The sequence below is a fragment of the Rhipicephalus sanguineus genome, chromosome 2 (genome assembly GCF_013339695.2).
Source record: "Rhipicephalus sanguineus isolate Rsan-2018 chromosome 2, BIME_Rsan_1.4, whole genome shotgun sequence".
Classification (NCBI taxonomy): domain Eukaryota; kingdom Metazoa; phylum Arthropoda; class Arachnida; order Ixodida; family Ixodidae; genus Rhipicephalus; species Rhipicephalus sanguineus.
The window spans coordinates 116,793,896-116,809,220 of record NC_051177.1 but is presented as its reverse complement, the minus strand read 5'-3'; the positions used below and the strand labels follow the sequence as shown (position 1 = coordinate 116,809,220).

The window sequence follows — 15,325 nt, the reverse complement described above, 5'->3', positions numbered from 1 at the left end:
GTCGAAGCATATCGTCGACTTGTTCATTAATGACCTGCGTTCTGCTGGAGACACGCGATATGGACGTTGCCGCAGTGGTGGTTGGGCGCCAGTGTCGATGCGATGGGTAACAGCGGAAGTGCGGCCGAGAGAAGTTTGCCCGACATCGAAAGAAGAACGAAATTCTTCCAGCAGGCACAGAAGTTGGGAACGCTGGACCGATGTGAGGTTGTCAGCAATGGAGGACCTAAACACATCAGCAGGTGACGAATCGGACGTGGAAACAGCACTGAGCGTACGGGAGCTGGCGCAGTGCGTGTCACCCGGTGCGTCTATAACTTGGGCGTCTTCGAGGGGTTCCGCTCTGCCGAGACATTCCCCTCGCACCAACGTAACAATGAACAGGGATGTGTTGGTCACAAAAATATCCGTGTCGCCCTGAGTGATTTCCACGGTCGCAAATGGCACCAGCAAGCCTTTCCTAGTGAAAACGCGGTCACATGGAGAAAGGAGTGCAACGGCGTCGCAGAAACCGGTGCAATAGACTGACACAGCCGTTGACGAATTTGCAGGAACTGTGATGTCGTTTTTGACGAATACCTTGGTCGCAGCCGATGAACTGTCTGCCGGCGTCAATTCTGAGAATGGTGAAAGCTCTATTTCGGCTGGCGCGCAATGAATCACGGCGTCGTGGCGGGAGAGAAAATCCCATCCCAGGATGACGTCGTGAGAGCATGAGGAAATTATGATGAATTCGACGGCGTACAGAGCGTCCTGAATGATGACACGGGCTGTGCATACCGCCGTAGGGTGAATACATTGGGCGCTGGCTGTACGGAGGGAAAGACAGGAAAGTGGCGTCGTCACTTTTCGTAGCAGGCGGCTTAGTTTAGCGTCCATAACGGATACGGCGGCTCCAGTGTCGATAAGGGCAGATGCGCGAACACCGTCCACAAAAACGTCTATTACGTTCGATGGGCTTCGCTGAGGGCTTTCGCAGTTCGATAGCGTCGCAGCCCTTGCCTCGTGGACTGCGACGACTAGTTTTCCTGGTCGCGTGCGACCGGACGCGGGCGCATCGGCGACAGTGAGCGACGTCGGGGAGACGGAGAGCGCCGAGTAGATGGAGCTTGGCGTGACGTCGGTGACAGAGGCGTAGGTGGGGCGTAAAATGTGCGGTTCGTCTGGCTGGCGGAGGGCGACGCGACTTGAGGCGGCTGGACGCGATTGCAATAACGCGCCACGTGGCCGGCGTAACCGCATGCGAAGCATATGGGCGGTTGTCAGGTGTGCGCCATCGGTTTGCTGGAGCAGGGCCCGCCCATGGCGCAGGACGTGATTGAAGGGGTAGCGACTGATATGACTGCATCGTGGGCTGCGGTCGTGGCCTCTGCATTACGTCGGCGTAGGTAGCCGGCACAGCCGCTTCGAAGGACTGATGTCTAGCGGCGGCTTCGGCGTAACTATGTGGGGCTGCCGTAGGTATTACAGGGGACGTCCTTGCGACAACTTGGGCGTAACTCAGTGGTGCAGGAGCGGGATGGTGCTGGCGGTACTCAGGCATGACCTCCGCGATTTCCTGCTCAATCGCTCGACGGAGGGGAGGGAGAAGAGTGGTCGACGGCTGGTGAACGTACTGAGGTGGAGCAAAGTCCAGCAGAGAGAACTGGCGCGCGATTTCCTCGCGCACGAATGACTTCACCTCTGCGAGCAAGGCGGAGTGGTCGAATATGGTCGACAAGCCAGCGAGCTCGGCGTCGCGGGATGGAGAGCGACGGGTCATCGACCGCTGCCGGCGCAGCTCCTCGTAGCTCTGGCAGAGCGTGATGACCTCGGCCACTGTGCTGGGTTTTTTGGCGAGCAGCATCGTGAAGGCATCGTCGTCGATGCCTTTCATAATGTGCCTCATCTTGTCAGATTCCGACATGGTGGCGTCGGCTTTTTTACACAAATCGAGGACGTCTTCAATGTAGCTGGTAAAGGTTTTGCCGGCCTGCTGAGCTCGTTCTCGCAAAAGCTGTTCGGCCTGCAGCTTACGAACGGCAGGGCGGCCAAACACGTTGATGATGGCGGTCTTGAAAGCGGACCACGTCGGGAAATCGGATGCGTGTTGTTGCACCACATGCCGGCCACACCCGCGAGGTAGAAAACCAAGTTGCTCAGCTTGCCTGCTTCGTCCCATTTATTGGGGACACTCACCCGTTCGTAAATCGTGAGCCAGTCCTCCACTTCGGTGCCATCCGCGCCGGTGAAGACAGGAGGGTCACGGATACGGGGGACACCGGGACAAGCGGTCGGAGCAGGAGGCGGCGTTTGCTGAGCGGCGTCTTGCGGCATGGTAGTTGGCACGGTACGGGATCGAAGCTCTAGGGGCATCAGATGGAGACCGAAGTTGTGGGGACGGTACAGCACTCTCCACCACTTTGTAAAGGCGTTTATTGACGGCGGGATCGACGGCGACGATGCGCAGCGACGACAGTAACGAGAGAGCGCAGACTCGCAGACTCTCACGAGCAAGAGCACGAGGGGCGTGCTCTCCGAGAAGAGGCGAAGAGGGCGACCCACTAGAAGGCGCTCAAGAGGACGGCCCATTACAGCGTTTTAATGCTTCTGTACAATATCAACATATATATATATATATATATATATATATATATATATATATATATATATATATATATATATATATGTATATATATATTGTGAGCGCCAACGAGGACAGAAGGCTTCATAACGGCAGGTTGGAATCCATGCCAACGCATGCAAGATTCATTATCATCATCAGCTGACTTCGCCCTTGCGCGCAACGGTGGTCTAGGGGTTATGGTGCTAGATTGCTCACCTGAAGGTCGCGAGATCGAATCCTGACCGAGGCGGCCGCATTTCGATAGAGGCGAAATGCTGAAGGCCCGTGTACTTAGATTTACGTGCAAGTTAAAGAACACCAGATGGACAAAATTCCCTCAACTCTACTCTTCTTGTCCCTTAAGGTTACACCCATGATTTTTTTTCATGGCTCCCTGCGTCGTCCTCGTTATCGTGCCTAAATTTTTTGTTGCAATTGATTTCTTACAAAAACAACTTTGGGTACTTTAATATTCGTATCGTTTTATATTACATTGGCTTGAGCCCGCCTAATTTCGGTGGTACGGGCTTTCCCTGCATCTTATTTTTGCCTTTTCTTTCAATACCGCAGGACGAAGAAAAGGGGCTGGCTATTGGCAAAATGAAATCGAATGAAGAGACAGAAAAGGCTGCCCGAATTCAATGTTATGCTTCGTCCCTATTCGGGCACCTGCGAGTTCTACTGAAGCAAAGGACACAGTACTGACAGGCTTCAAGTGTGGCAATCTTGTCTGGTTTACGTGAACGATGTCATTTTCGCTTCAAACTTCAAGGAACACCTCTGACGCTTTGAAACAGTGTTTGAGACAATCAGGTCATCTGGGCGTAAGCTGAAGCCGGAAAAGTGCCTACTTGCTTACGAAGAGCTCCTCTTCATAGCACAGGTCATCAGCAAGGCCGGCGTACGCCCCAACTTGTAGAAGATAGCCGCCATCACTACTTTCCGACCAGCCGTGCACAGAAAGACCACGCGCCGATTTCTAGGCCTGTACGTGTGCCTATTGCAGGCGCTTTGTAAGAATTTCCCTCATCGGCGAATCACATACCAGCCTGACGAAGACAGACGTCGGGTTCGAATGAATAACGCGAGAAGTACAAGCATTCTAGGAACTGAAACGCCGTCTGCACACAACGCTAATACTTGCACAATTTGACGAAGACGTGCATGCCGAGATCTACACTGATGCAAGTCGTGAAGGCGATGGCGCTGTGCTAGTCCAAAAAAACGATGGACTTGAAAGGTTACAAATTTTGCTAGCCGCTCGATATAAAAGGTGGAACCTAATATTCGAGCAATGAAAAAGAGTGTTTTGCAATCGTTTGAGGTACGTCAATGTTCCGCCTTTACCCATACAGCAGACCTTTCATGGTCCTGAACTTCCACCACGCCTTGCGTTGGCTACCAACTTAAAGGGGCCATCAGGTTGCCTCACACAATAGAGCTTGGCTTCACGAATGCTTGTCGGGCGAAGCTGTTGAACCGCCGCCGTATAACGATCTCGACGACGGTGACTCTTTGGGCCCCATAATGCCCGTGGAAACAGTTAAGTGACCCGGAATTAAGAAGCCTGGAAGAAAACTGGGAAGCAAGACTGCTGTTGTCCCTAAGGTATTTAGGCGGGAAGTGACATAATTTTGCTTACAGAACGACGTTCTCTTAAACAACCAGCCCGCGCCAACTCTCTTCACGTTGTACCTCAACATTGCGGCCACTAGGCATGCAGGACCTGCATGGCGACCCAATGGCTGGACACTTCGGTTTTTCTCGTACACTCGTGAGGACGTAGGAAAAGTACTATTGGCTGGGGCTTACAGCCATAGCTCCTCTTTTCGGGACGCCATGACGCGACTGTCAGGGATGCGAGGCACCGTTGACAAAGCCAGCGAGATTTCTTCAACCGACTGAACCAGCTTCTCAGCCGTTCCAGCAGATTGCGATGGACTTATCGGGTCCATTTCCGACGGGAACGTCCTGCAATAAGTGAATCGTCGGAGCTACGCACCAACTCGCCCATTGCGCTGCAACAAGGGTCCTGCCTGCCGCCGAGGTAACAAACTTCTGGTTCATGCTCCTCGCGAAGTCCTTATTACTTGGGTACAGCAACAAGCGTCTTGTGTCGGCATTATGATTATATATGCAGTTAAAACTCTGTCTAACAAAACCCGATTTTACGTAGTTCCCGATTTGACAAATAAAGTTCAATTCCCCGACAGCACCCATAAGGTTCATTGTTATCGTCAGCGCGAACTAACGAAGCTAAGTATAGACACAATGTTTTAATAAAGGAAATAAAGGAATGAAAGAAGCGGTGGTTTCTTTCTAATTTTGATATGACAGGTTTTCCTTCGAGTAAGTGCTTCTAGCCGCCCTAGTCACGACCTGATCTTTATGTTGATGAAGCTGTACACGGCGCCCATGCGGGCAACAATGAACTCAACAGTTGGTACCGCTCTTACGTACCACATGGTGCCAAGGGCGGCGGTGGATTATTCCCTGTAAATTCTCTCACAAAAACACGGCGGTGGCTTTCGTTATTTCATGGTTTGCGTGGAAGGTGGCACTGATCGCTTTTTCGCAACTTTCTTGCTCGGTCTTCTCGCGCAATTACTGCTGTCCCCTGTCTTTTCATAGCAGCAACCTGTCATTGCTTCACGTGACCGTCTACCTGGCCTGCATCGCCCGAACATAAGAGGGTCCATGTCCGGGCCGCTCTCACAGACTTCTCACCTGCACAAGCGTGTGTTAGTGGCAAATGCAATGCCGCAGTAGCTTGCTTCTGAGTGCAGCTACGAAGCAAGGCTAGGCTTCGAGGGACCGAAAGATGGCCTTCGCGATATTGCGAACTTCTCAATTTAACGAAATATTTCGAAGGGGCTGATCTGATCACTTCGTTAAATCGAGTTTCTAATGTAATAATATTTCGCTTGCGAATCGGCGACATATCCGATGCATGAATACACGTGTTGCGCCCAAAGCGTTAACATTAATAGAGCCGGTGGTGAATGTTCACCGGAAGAATATAACTGCGCGTATCTACGTTGAATTCTTGTGCACTTGACTAATTTCCCATGACTGACCGCCACAGACGCCAGCTAGGTTTCGCTTTGGATTAGTGATCATCAAAAAGGAAGTCGTGACCACTATTGCAACATCAAATACATACTTTTTACACCAGTGTAAGTATTATTTATCTGTAACTCGGGTCACTGCTATTTTGTTTGTGTAATCAGCGAGTACCTTTGGTTCGTGGCCTAAAATGTCAGATCAATATACAAAGATAATTGGTCAGACTTCGCTTGGTGACGGCGAAGACGCACGAGATCGCGAAATGATATGCCCACAAATGCTCAATTTCTGTTGTACGCGGTAATATTTGCGCTTGGCACAATTTTTTTTTAATTTCGAGAGTTTGTCCAACGGCATACATAGTTAAATATACTGGTAGAATGAAATACATAAATAACAAACAGCCTCTGAGTCTATCTGATACGCTTTTGTGTTTTTTACTTGTGCCATCCACGATCCTTGAGGCCACGGTGGAGGTCTTTAATCGTTGCCGCTCTTCGCTCAGCGATCGCACTTATTCTTTTCGCATTTCCTTTTATCGGCATCTCGCCAGTAGGCGGCAGTGAGTATCGGCACGGGTCTGTGTGGTAGAACTTGCATGATATCTTACCTTTAGCATCGCCGTTGTATTAGGAACACCGGCGTCGGCTCCGGTACAATTTCCACTGGACTTTGGTTGAGCTGTGACAAGGGAGCAGGACTCTGTCATGGCGTACATATTGAGAAGACACTCCAGTCCACCGAAGGCTTCACGCGCCTCATTAGCTGCGGAAGGGGTCAGCACGCTTCCCGTGATCACGATGCGCTTAAGGCTAGGCAATCGCCGATCAGTACGGCGCATTTCGCGCACCAGTGCTTTCAACGTGGTCGGAAAGAAGTGGGCCGCCGTAATCTGCGTGGCGATAAACGTAATAACCGAGATGAAGTCATGAAGGCCGTATCAATATACAAAGTAAACCAAACGAGGCAAATTCAAGAATGTAAGACCATACTACGGGGCCTTATAACAATGTATTATATGTCAAACCTCTACTGCTTGACTGTTACTTAAAGTCCACCATTGTCTGACCCTCAAGAATATACATTGTATAACTTCACACATTGTATAGCTGATGCATGATACAACGTTGTGTAATATTGTATCATCACTCTCTAACAGTTGTGTAAAATTCATGCTGGACCATGTGCCTGAACTGCCAAAGCGAAGTTGGGCCCTCGTCAGGTGTATTGAAACACATTTAGCTCCATTTCCTCGGTATGACATCGGCACGCCGTTCCGTGCTGAACAGAACTCGACTAAACAGAAGCTTGCGCTCGAAAGTGAGTGCCGATGTTACTTCGTACACTGTATACTTCACAGTCAAGTCGACCTGCCTGGTAAGCCTGCGTCACGCACAATCTAAGAACAAAAGAGTTAAAAGAGGGTCACGGCACCCTGACTCTCTTCGGGTATCCATTTGACCCCTGTTGGAAGGTAGAAGCAGAAAAAGAGAGTTAGCGTTTTTAAAGGAGTCACTCGACTCTCGTGAAGTGCGTTTCAATTGGCTTCCGCGGTGAAGGCGCCGCCGTATATGCCGTACATATCGCGCGTTTGCCGTTCGGCGCCGTTGTGTCGCCGTGGCTCGCCGACGGTGCCGGGCTGGCGCGGCCACGTCCTCTCTCAGTCTGCTCGGTTTTTCTGGAATGCGTTGCGCTGGCTCCGCGGGTTGCATCAGTTGTCTGTCTTGTAGTTTTGTGTTCGAGCGAACATGTGCATCTTTGGTGGCGGTGACGCCAGGCTCCGTGCTCGAAGTGACGCTTGGAGGGCGGAATATTCATGGAACTGCGGAGACGGCAACGTGCGCCTGCTAACGTTGAGTGCACTGCTTTTAGCTGGGCGTCTGCAGCAGCTCTGCGGAAGTAGGCTGCCAGCCATTTCCAACAGCAGCCTGCGTCCGCGTGGCTGTTGCGGATGCCCAACTAAAACTGTCAGTTAACGAGTTCCCATAAAATGAGCGATGCAAACAATTATCTACAGTCATTGTTTGCTGATCGCTCATTGTGTCTGCACTGCTGAAGGTGCAAGATGTCGTTTTGAGATGAGCTTTAGTCTACTTCATGGTGACATTTCTATCGACATTGAGTGTGCAGCATGCTTCCGCGCGTGGGAACGTGAAAAAAAGTGTGTGTACACAATACTTAGACGCGCTATAGAGAATGGGTTTTGTGGGCATAAAGACAGTGGTTTAAGATGCAAATATAGTAAGACGTTTCCAGCGCGTACACGGTAGTCACTTATGTTGGACACGCCCAGCCGGTAGGGAGAAAAGCTCGAGACTTTTGACGGCGCGCGTTGTTGCGGCCGCCGCCGTGCACTCTTGTTCCTCGTTTCTGTTTGCTGTTTTCCTGGTTTGCCTAGATCTGCGATGACGTTCGGCGTTAACAGAATCGAGTGAGTTTACGTGACTGTGGAAGCTATGTGCGGTAATTCCAGCATATGACACGTCTGATCTTGACGTAGACGGCGTCCGCGCGCTGGGAGTCGTTGGGGCGCTCGTACTCGCATGTGTTTACTGAGTATCTATGGATGGGTTACGTTTGTAAAACAGGCGGTCAGTAACCGCTCATGACTTGCCCTTGACTGCCGGAGGATGTGCTTGGGTGTTGGAATATGCCGAGCTTATTCCGCAAAGCTGGGCTTATTGTGAAAGCAAATTTTGAAGCGATTTCTCTGAAAAGAAGTGCTTTCATTCGTGCATAGCCAGTGCCTATTGCTAAATGAAGTTCCCGCCTTCTTTTACGTGAAAATTTGTTTTCGTTGCGAAATTACTTAAAACGAAACACATGCGTCAGATGTGTGTACAGTAACGGTGTGTTGAACACAGGGTGGTTTTAAATACAAATAATCGGTGTGTGTGTGTGTGTGTGTGTGTTGGTTATTCCCACACTCCCGGATCTCTTCTCCCGCCTATTAGCTCGAGTTGACAGCCACACTCAGGGAAACGCAGGTGTCCCTATGGTCTGGCACCTCACTACTCATGAAGAGAAAATCAACAGCGGCGTTCGCCCTGTCAACGGGACAGTCGATCCTACATATCCTTTGGTTGGACAACACGACGTCGAAAACAAGGTGAGTGACCCTACGCAAAGGAGACTAAACCAATTTCGTTTGTTCTTTAAAATAGGCTCACATCTTGTTGTGCTGCAGGTTTGTCGCCAAGTGACGTGTTACAAAAGCTACTGTTCGCAAGCTGTGTCTTACACGATAACGGCAAAAAACGTGGTTCCTTACCATGCCTGTTTGCATTTGTTGTTGTCTTGTGAGCCTTGATTATATCTGTGTAAATCACGTATTGAGTAGCTTTTGCAAACTCTCACTGCAATTCCGTTTTCTCTTCACAATATCACGTTCTGCTTTTCAGATTACGATATTTCATGGCTGCTCACGCTGAACAGGAGCGACAACATAGCAAGCCACAAGTCTCATGCCGCCAGCCGCCACCGCTTTTTGATTTATTAATAATCATATTGAATAAACATTGAAACATGATGCCGATTTCTGCACCTTATTTTGCACCATATGACACTATGCGCATCACTGTCACACATTTTAGTAGGCTATACTCATAAAACCATGTAAATAAAGAACACCTCAACGGCTTAATTGGACATCAGAGACCATTTGAGCACGAAAGTGTTTTATGACGGGTTCCACCAAGACTTTCTTGACGTATTTCCGTCACGGAAATACGTCAGCAAAATGAACGCTATCAGATGGCAAAAAACTAAGAAAAATTTTCGTTGACAGGAGTCGAAACCACGACCCCTCGGTCCGCGACGATCGCTAGAGGTCGTTTAGCCCACTGTGCTACCGCCAAACGCATAACAAAGGCAACATGAACGCGCTTTTTATTTTTCACACTTTCCTCTAACAGTGCTCTTGAGTGAATGGATGCTATGAGCGTCCCCTTTATAACAAGGCGGCGACATGTTTGCCACCATGCTCGAAAAAAAACCAAAGAAACTTCGTTGCCGAGCAATTAGCTCGGGCAACACGCCGTTGCTACGACCATCCCATTCGGCGCGTTTCCAATAGAAGTGTATTTTCGTCAACGTTTTAAGACACCGCGAGGTGGCAGCGGCTTTAGCCCAAGCCTCGCTCGCAGCATCCATCAATACCGAAAAATAGTTCTCCGACGCTCGCCTGGCTATCGCACCGCGTTTCCCGCTCGCCCTGTGAGAATAACGGCCAGTATATATTGGGAAGACACGACGCCCGCCGCGTTTCACTTCGCTTTTCACGACACTTTGAAGGAGTGCATATCGAGTATAAGTGCCTACTTTGTGCTTGTTGATGCTATCTTTGCGCGGGATTCACCATATGCGGTGTTCACGTATATCTTGACAACTTCAGCTACTGCAAGGGTTAATTCATGATCAAGGGCGTTAGTCGTCGGTACGGAGATGTGCCACTAGGCGTCAACGTGAGTGAGATGCGTCCACATTAAGCGGTGCTATATCTGCCAAACAACTGTAGACATTGTACAAGCTCTCATATACTAGTGCACTATAAACAATCAACTACTTCTGTGACGACACGCTTCACTTTCGTTTTATACCGATTCCTAAGACGGAGGGATCAGCCACCCTTTTTTCCCGATTTCTAGATACTCTGCTGGAAAAGGAGTGTTCTCTTGACGAGTTTTATTAAAATAATGATAAAATTGAACTAATCTTTTTTGGCAGTCGCTGGGCACAACGGCAAGTATTATTGGACTTGCTTAAAATGAATACTTCACTATTTCCAGCAGTAGTCGCGCAGTAGAGAATGGGTGAATTGAGTAACCTAAAATAGTTGTGCATGGAGTCGCTTGACGCTTCGGCGTGTGTCATTTGACCCCCATAGGTGTGTTACCGGCAAGAGTCGTCTGACTGCCTCATAAGTGGTAATGTGATCCTTCGAATAAGAGTCCTTCCACTCTTTCCAGAGGGTCACAGTACTCTCCCAGAGTGCGCCGACTCTGACTCACCAAGAGAGTCACCGTGACTCTTTAAAGAGAGTCGTATACGTGGCAAGACCGAACTCTCCGAAAAGAGTCACCTATACTATTTTTTTTCTTAGAGTGCACGCAACTCCTCAGTTTAAACGAATTCATCGATCTGCCTCGTAATGTTTGACTGAAAGCCAAACAATGCCGCAAAAACCAGCCCCTCGCCGTTGCCTCTCGGCGACAGTCACGGTCGAGCGCAGACTTCCGTTTAACCTGCTGAAGAGTACACGCTACGCACGCTGACGTGCATATCATAAGCAGCGTTTAGCGGCGCATTCCTGCGGGATGTGCAACGTTGACAGTGATATGGTCATGACAGCTTTCTAACATTTATGACATTCTTACAAGAGCATTCTACTGCATGGAATTCTGCTAAATTAGTGGAATGCCATTACATGGAATTCCACTAACTCCGTAAGTTCTGTACGGAATCCATATGGCGTCTATATATTTTCCGTATATTTGCCATATATTTCCGTAATAATCTTACGCAAACGTTCGGAATTATTGTAATGACGTGCGGAATATTTCGGCAGGGAATTAGAGAAAGATTGCAGAACGATGACTTCGTGTTACAGAAAGATCTGCAAGTGATCTTTCTCTAATAGCTGAAAGCTTCAACAGCTATTTTGCGACAGACTGATAGTTCGACGACAAGCAGTGCAAGTACTTCATGGTCAGGTACCATAATAAGCCCTAAGTCTTATTGATTCAACCAATTTACTCAGAGTAGGACAATAACGTACTCACCGAATTAAGAATTATTTATTTAAGCAGTTCACAGTTATTTTTATTATCTTTGCTAAAACAGGGTTCGGCGTGCGCACGTGACCCGACCTTGTCCCGCATGCTTCAGGGAATGCTCCTTCCTGGCTAATTGCCAATGCTGATTATTGTTAATAAGGCAGTACAGAGCTTAAAAAACACAGGACGCTCATGTCAAATTACCGTCCAATATCTGCATTATATTTTTTTCGCTAATATTTTTGATAAAGTACGGCAGCTTGATTGGGCAAGGTTTTTGCAACACACTACATAAACAGGGTGCGCCAGCTAACTATAGCCAGAGTTTAAAAATATGCCGACGCACTCTGTGACGATGCGACAAAATGCATATTTCTGACTATTGCTTGGAGTGAGTCGAACTACCCAATTTTGTTTGTTCCGCTTAATTGCTTAATAAGGCGAGATCAAATAATTAACCTTTGAAGCAACGAAGCGGGCAGCTTATTCCAATGCGAAAGTTGTATATGAGTGTCTAAAAACATTTCATTAGACAATTTCTAAGTTCATATCTGTTAGGTTGTAGTGTTTTTATCATGAACTATTAGTGTTTTTTATTAGTGGTTATTAGTGTTTCGCGGGCCAGAGATGCCCGCGAAATAATAAAAAATGGCTGATCCCTCCGCCATAGTAATCGGTATAACCCGAAAGTGAAACCTGTCGTCAAAGAAGTAGTTTATGTTTATGGTGCATTGGTATATGGGAGCTTGTACAATGTCTACTGTTGTTTGGCAGATATGACACCGCTTCATGTGGACGCATCACACTCACGTTGAAGCCTAGTGGCAAGTCTCCATACCGGTCAGGCGTAGGAAAGAAGCGCGGGAATTGTTTTTGGAAATGAAGGGTTTGCGCGGCGCGCAGCGCTGTAATATTCGGAAAACGTGATCGCCGCTGTCTACTGTACGAATTAGCGAGCTTGTTTGGGGGGTGTAAAAAAGTCTCAGCCTGCTTACGGGTCCTTAACATATACGTAGACACCGCATATGGTGAATCCCGCGCAAAGATGCCATCAACAAGCACATTATAAACACTGATGCTCGATATGCACTTCTTCAAAGCGTCGTGAAATGCGAAGGGAAACGCTATGCGCGTCGTGTCATCCCTCTAACCTGGCCGTTACTTCTCACAGGGCGAGCAGGGAACGCGGTGCGATAGCTAGGCGAGCGTCGGAGAGATATGTCTTATTGCGATAGCAATTATATGGACAGTCTCGGCTGGCTTTTGCCGTCGCCGTCGCCGCCGTCATGCACCGTATATGTATAAGTATGTATATTATAAAAATGTTTATTGGCGGACACTCGGCGAAGATGAACGACAGCGACAGTCAAGGCGGCGGCCGATTATGGACGAGCTGCGTTCTCTCCGAAAGGAGCCGAAGAGCACCCACTAGAAGGTGCTGAAGAATACGACCCACAGCACATTTTCAAGGCTTCGCTACAATTACCCCGGGTACGAAAAGGGAGCCGCCTGGCGACCTAACAAGTTGTCACAATGAGCGAGTCGTGGAGCGCCTCAAGGCCTACCATGACGTCCGAGGATGGACCCACGTACGAGGATGGATCGATGGATTCGATCAGGTAGTTTACAGGGGATGTGCGTTCAACGACACGGTAGGGGCCTTCGTATTTGGGCAGTAGTTATGAAGAGAGGCCAGGTGCAGTGGTAGGGATCGAGAGCCATACGAGCGCTCCAGGGAGGAACGTCGGCTCAGGAGTGATTCTGTCACCGCTAATGCTCCGCTGCCGCTCTTGGTCATGCGTAGTGAAGGTCTTGGCAAGTTCGCGACACTCTTCAGCAAGTCTGGCAGTGGCAGAAATAGGCGCACACACAGGTCGATCCGGATTGTATGGAATGATTGTGTCGATTCAGAGGGGAACGACGAAATAGTGGGCTTGACGACGCAACGCGCGAGTGGATGGTGTTGCCGATGGATCAGCCAGCACGTCTATCAGTGAGGCAATCCAGCGATCCTTACGCTGTTCGGTAGCGATGGTGTGAATGTCGATGGAAGAAACGGCAAGGGGAGACACTGAGCTGTGGGCATTGTCGCCAGGCAAGGGAGAGCGCGACAGGGCGTCGGCGTCAGCATGATGGCGTCCGTTGCGGTACAGTACGCGGATGTCGTAGTCTCGCAGGCGAAGTGCCCAGCGGGCGAGACGGCCTGAGGGATCTTTCAATGACGACAACCAGCACAGTGCATGATGGTCGGTGACGACATCAAATGGGCTACCATACAAATAAGGTCCGAACTTTGTAAGGGTCCAGATGATGGCCAGGCATTCTTTCTCCGTGACGGTGTAATTGGTCTCGGCTTTAGTAAGCGGGCGACTTGTATATGCCACGACATATTCCGGGAACCCAGGTCTGCGCTGTGCAAGGACAGCGCCGAGGCCAACACCGCTGGCGTCCATGTGTACCTCCGTAGGGGCAGTAGGGTCGTAGTGGCGTAGGATCGGAGGAGCCGTCAACAAACGACGGAGTTTCGCGAAAGCGGCGTCGCACTCTGACGACCACGTATTGAGGGGCCCGTTACTTTCGAGGAGCTTCGTCGGCGGCGAAATGATAGTCGCGAAGTTTCCTATAAAGCGCCAAAAGTAGGAGCATAGTCCTACGAAACTGCGCAGTTCTTTGACGGACGTAGGTTTGGGGAACTCTGTCACGGCCCGAAGCTTGGCTGGATCGGGGAGAATTCCGTCCTTGGACACGACGTAGCCTAGTGTTGTCAGCTGCCGTGCTGCAAATCGGCACTTCTTGAGGTTCAGTTGTTGCCCGGCGTCGCTGAAACGCGTCAAAACAAGCCGCAGGCGTTGTAGATGCGTGGAGAAGTACGGGACGAAAACGACGACGTCGTCGAGGTAACACAGGCACGTGTGCCATTTCAGGTTGCGCAGAACGGTATCCATCATGCGCTCAAAGGTCGCGGGCGCATTACACAGCCCAAACCGCATGACGTTGAATTCTTATAAGCCGTCGGGTGTGACAAACGCTGTCTTCGGTTCAGCGTCAACATCCACCGGGACTTGCCAGTATCCTGAGCGCAAATCAAGCGATGAGAAGAATTCTGCTCCTTGCAGGCTGTCAATGGCGACGTCTGTTCGAGGGAGGGGATAAACGTCCTTACGGGTGATCTTATTGAGTTGTCGGTAGTCCAGGCAGAACCGCACAGAGTCGTCCTTCTTCGCAACGAGAACGACAGGAGGTGCCCACGGGCTGTCTGAGGGTCGAATAACATCCCGGCGAAGCATGTCTTCGACTTGCTCGTTAATTACACGACGCTCTGCTGGAGATACGCGGTAGGGACGTTGCCGCAGTGGTGGTTGGGCGCCAGTGTCGATGCGATGCGTGACAGCAGACGTGCGACCGAGAGAAGTTTGCGCGACATCGAACGAAGAACAAAATTCTTCCAACAGGCACAGAAGCTGGGAACGTTGGACCAACGTAAGGTTGTCAGCAATGGAGGAAGCAAATACGTCAGCGGGTGACGAGTCAGATGTGGAAACAGCAATGAGCGTACGGGAGCTGGCGCAGTGCGTGTCACCCGGTGCGTCCATAACTTGTGCGTCTTCGAGTGCTTCCGCTCTGCCGAGACATTCCCCTCGCACCAACGTAACAATGTACGGGGATGGGTTCGTAACGAAAATATCGGTGTCGCCCTGAGTGACGTGTACGGTCGCAAATGGCACCAGCAAACCTTTCCTGGTGAAAACGCGGTCAGAGGGAGAAAGGAGTGCAACGGTGTCGGAGAGACCGGTGCAATAGACGGACACAGCCGTTGACGAGTTTGCAGGAACTATGGTGTCGTCTTTGACGAGTACCTTGGTCGCAGCCGATGGACTGG

At 49.9% G+C, this 15,325-nt stretch overlaps 1 protein-coding gene across 1 annotated transcript in view; it reads right to left on the bottom strand.

Moving 5' to 3' along the window:
• Positions 1-6,559, bottom strand: part of LOC119383542 (uncharacterized) — a 44,483-nt gene extending 37,924 nt beyond the window's left edge. Inside the window, exon 1 of the mRNA XM_049412905.1 lies at positions 6,282-6,559. Within this exon, the coding sequence (XP_049268862.1) occupies positions 6,282-6,512 (231 nt within the window). The 5' untranslated portion in view covers positions 6,513-6,559. The remainder of the gene's footprint in view (positions 1-6,281) is intronic.
• Positions 6,560-15,325: the final 8,766 nt, after the last annotated feature.